The sequence below is a fragment of the Entamoeba invadens genome, assembly GCF_000330505.1.
Source record: "Entamoeba invadens IP1 unplaced genomic scaffold scaff_1105074724821, whole genome shotgun sequence".
In the NCBI taxonomy this organism is placed as follows: domain Eukaryota; phylum Evosea; order Mastigamoebida; family Endamoebidae; genus Entamoeba; species Entamoeba invadens.
This window is the reverse complement of record NW_004440095.1, coordinates 58898-63684: the sequence shown is the minus strand read 5'-3', so window position 1 is coordinate 63684 and position 4787 is coordinate 58898. Positions and strand designations below refer to the sequence as shown.

At 38.0% G+C, this 4787-nt stretch overlaps 1 protein-coding gene across 1 annotated transcript; it reads left to right on the top strand.

Moving 5' to 3' along the window:
• Positions 1–4786, top strand: EIN_043620 (vacuolar protein sorting associated protein; the record flags this gene model as incomplete). Its single annotated transcript, XM_004253557.1, has 2 exons — positions 1–21; positions 107–4786. Coding segments are annotated over 2 exons (4701 nt in total), but the record flags the coding sequence as incomplete, so codon positions are not given.
• Position 4787: the final 1 nt, after the last annotated feature.

The window sequence follows — 4787 nt, the reverse complement described above, 5'->3', positions numbered from 1 at the left end:
TCCGGTGAAGAAAACAACGGAGTCTGTGTCTATCAATACAATTTGTGAGTGTATTGTTGGATATAAAAAAGACGATTTCTCTGTGTATTCCATTGACAAAACAAAGCGAAAGGGAATTGAAATTTTCGAGAGAATTAAAGCGAAGATATGCCTGACGGAGTATAAAACTGCATATTTAGCCAACTACCTTGTTGCTTTGGGAATACTCAAAGGCAATTTTCCATTTCAAAAGGGATTTATGTATTCTTTAGATGTTGACAACGTCGAAAACGATTTCTCTGTTATACTTCCACTGTTTGAACAATTTGAAAACACTGAAGCTGAACTGGAGGATATGCGGGAATATCCACATTTCATTGAAAAGGTTAAAGAATTGGAAGTGAGTGAAAAACGCAACTTAATGAATGTGGAATGGATCATCGACAAATTAAAAGTCGTAACAGTGGTTGATGGAAACGACCCACTTTCACCATTTTTGTTGACTGAAGCTTGTTGTTCTGGAAACTTTGTATACAAAACTGAAGAAGATGGAACGAAGCAACACTTATTCCATGGAAACAAAATTGAGAATATCAAATTGTCGAGTTGTAAAGCTAATAATTACTCATTGGACTCAACTGGAATAATTCTTACAGAAGGTTTCGGCTTTGACATATTTGGCTCAATGGACTCCGAACAATTTGAGACAAAACACGTCTTAAAAGTGTTTGGTCTCCCAGGGAAAATCAACATGAACTTCGACGACTTGAAAATCGTGATAAATGGAATACGTATCGTCAAAAAATTGATTGAAGACGTTAAAAGCCGACTAACGCAAAACACGGAAAAAACCACGGAAAGGAACAACACCACGTTATCAACGATTCTCAAAGTTTCACGAAAGAAAAAGACCAACTCCATTGTTACATTTGACGTCTCAATATTTTTCGATGGTTTTGAATTCAGTGTTGGTCATCCAATCCTTCATTGGCCACTTTTCAGTGGAAAAATGCGGAAGTTTGCACTCTTGTTGTTTGGAAACAAAACGGATGTTACTTTGGCGTTAAATGCGGGTCTATCCGCTGATATGTTTAACGAACACTTTGGAGAATACGAAGAGGTTTTACAACCGTTACAAACAAATGTTTTAATTCGGGTTGTCCAAGGGAATGTGATGGGAGAGGAGAGGTTGTGCATATACCCGACTATTGGATTTGAAGACAGAATCGAATTGAGTATCACTAAAGAAGTACTTTACAACGCTTGTCTCTTATTTAAGAAACTCAAAGAGAACGAAAAGATCACTGATTTTGAGCAAGGCCTAAACCTTACTGTGATAAACTGTTTGACTCTTCCCAATGAAGTTACAATAAAAGCCGGGGTATCAGCAGACAACATGTTTGAGTTGATACCAAACACACCAGTCGTCTTGAGCAGTGAGAACACACGGAAACAAATGAATGAAATTGTATTGAAAATTCCGGGTGCAGACGAATTAGTGAAAATGCCAATTAACACCACTTTTTCACAAATCCATGTTCTAAAGAACAAAGTGTACTTCCTGAGCCGAATGGAATACAGTGATGATGGATCGAAAACGGTTTATTTGGAGTCTTGCAAAAGTGTGGAAAACAACTTGGATGTTCCTCTTGACATATTATTAAAGAGGACAGAACGAGTTGAGTGTATTTCTGTGGCACCAAAAACTACTCAATCGATTCCACAGAGCTTTGTCAAACAAAATCTGAAGATTAATATCGGCAACGAATATTTTGAATTGTCTATGGATGATCTGGTGAATGATTATGTGGATCAATATTTAAAACCGGACTGCAAAAATTGCGTGAAAATAACATGTGAAAAGGCAATGCATGAAACCAAAGACGGCAACTGCCCGGAGTTCAAAATTAAAGTTGACTACAACTTTGTGTTCACCAACAGATTGACAAAGGATGTGTTACTCAAGTTTGAACCAAATTTAAATGAACTTCCATTGTGCGTGATTATCAAACCAAACACCACTTACAAGACTTTAAAAGCAAACATCACACTTTTTTCACTTGTTTATGAAAGTGGCAAGAAGGCGATAAACACGGATATGAAAGACAATGATGTCAATTTTATTACTTTGGACAACAAAATGAAACTTCGTTTGAGGAAAGAAAACAACGAGATAATAGCAGATAGTCAGTATATAGTTGTTAACCAATTGGGTTATCAACTTTCTTTGATTATCGGAAATGACACTTTCGATCTTGGAACCTCACCAAATTGTAAATTTGATTTGGCGCTCGGGGCGTCTGACTTAAAGATCAAAGTCAAAGACGCAGTTTCAGATTCTTTGCCTTCGAAGTCCATCACAACAGGCGATTTGAAAATTAAAGGGAAAGAGTGTTATTTCGTTCATTTGGAACTATCGTCTTCAAAAGAGTTTAAAGGTGTGAATACCATTATAATAACACACTCATACTTTGTTGCGAACTTAACAAAGTCTTTTATATATCTCAGTGTTGGGAATAGGTCAATTGGATTTTCATCAATGAAAGCAGAGGAAGAACCACAGCCGTTAGTTCTGCCTGGGAGTAACAACAATGGAGATACTACAGACTGTGTTCCCTCGTTTGGTGTTGGGTATGGACCAGATGGCCCATGGACGGAGCCAGTATCTTGTGTATCGGGAAGTGTTGTTGGGTTATCTGCCTTTGAATTACTTGGCGAACAACCAAAGGACGTTTTAATGAGTGTGAGGAACTTTTCTAATGACAACGCCATAGATAAAGCAAAGCGAAATGAAAGTGAAAACACCAACACTTATTGTATTATTTTCGAGGATGAAACAGTCAACAAATGTAAGTACAAAATTGTGAATGAGACGAATTATAAAGTTGTGTATGGGGTGTCTATTAAAACTGGCTTGGTCCGACATGTAACTGTCCCAGAACATTCTGTGAAGGTTATTAGTTCTCCCGGTGTGTCAAACATAAAGAGCATAATAGTTTCAACGCCATTCATTGGTAAACAATTTGAAATATCTTTGGAAAGGCCTGAATTTGTGGGGGAATATATGTATGAAGATAGGATGTACTTCTGCTACACGTTCATTATCAGAGGAATTATGACACTTGTGTTTACTTCAAGTCTCTCAAAGACGTATGAAGAATGTCCACTTTACACAATCACTCGTGAAAAAATGACGGAGAGATGGATGGGGTTTGATGTCAAGAACACGACAAATGAAATTATCGTACCGGTCATTAACTTGGATTTGCATATAAAAGGGATTGGTGTCGATTTAATCGATCAAAACAGAGAAGAGTTGTGTTACTTTACAATGAACAACGTAACACTTGATGTGATCATCAACAGTGTTTATGGGGAAGTTTCTTTCAATATTGATTCACTTCAACTGGACAACGAAGTCTACCCAAATAACAACGATGTCCTTTTTTCAATACCAAAAAGCAACAAACCGGCTGTTCATGTTTCCTTTCAAGTCTTACAAAGCAACACGGATGAAACATTTTTATACTTCCCTCTTATTAACGTGTTGATACAACCCATCAATTTGGTTATAGACGGTTCTTGGGTTAAGCGTCTCTTTTCACTCTATTACAGCATGTCTGACTTCTCGACCCTTTTCACAACGTTTGCAACTACAAATGATGAACCTTCAATAAAACGTATTCCTCTTGTGCCATCAAAGTATTATACTTTCATTAGCAGTTTAGTGCTGCAAACGATTGTTGTTGTTCTCACAATCAATCTCCATCCGTCGGAATTGCTGTTTATCCCATACAACAACATCACCGCACTCCTTCACGCTTTGGGGTCTTCTATAGTCAACATCAACGAGTCGACAATGGTGCTAACAACTGTTGCTGCGGACAACGTCACCGGTGACTTAAACGCACTCAAACAGATCTTTGTCGAGCATTACTACACACAAATTATCAATCAGACCATTCTTTTACTGACATCTTCCTCGTTTTTAGGAAACCCTCGAGGGTTGCTTCAAGATCTATCCTCTGCTTGTTATTACTTGGTTTATGAACCCGCACAAGGATTAACAGTGTCTGTTGGATCATTTGGAAAGGGGGTGGTAAGCGGGATTTCATCATTTACGAAATATGCGACACATGGCACCGCGGCCAGTGTTTCTTCAATCACACGAACGGCGTCAAATGTTGTTGCGTCGTTCAGTTTTGATGAGGAGTATATTAAAAGTCGAAATCAACAAAAGAAGGCAAGTGGTGTGTTTGATGGACTCAGAAAAGGATTTTATTCATTGGGATGGGGAGTGTGGGATGGTGTTACTGGTGTGGTTGCCCAGCCTGTGAATGGCATAGTGAACGAAGGTTTGTTTGGCTTCTTAGGAGGTGTTGTGAAAGGGGTTTCTGGTCTTGTCACACGACCAATAGTCGGTCTCTTTGATTTTGTGAGTCAGACAACAAATGGGATCTCTGAGACAATGAGAGGGGAGAAGACACATAAATTTAGAAATGGGAGAATTGTGAGTAAAAGCACATGTTTATTACCTTACAATGCTAATGATGCTTATTTACTGAAACTTGTGAGAGAAGAAAGTTACGACAATATGCTGGTCGTGAGTCTAAGTACTGACACCATGTCATGGATATTGGGGTTTGAACGGTTTTATATTTGTCCATTACGAGGTCCAATACAATCGTTCAGATTTAATACCATTGAAATTTTTAAATACACAGATTCAATCTACTTGAAAGAGAAGAACGTGAAAAACGGAAGAAACATAAGTCATGTGGATGTGTATATAAAGGGAAAGGAATGTG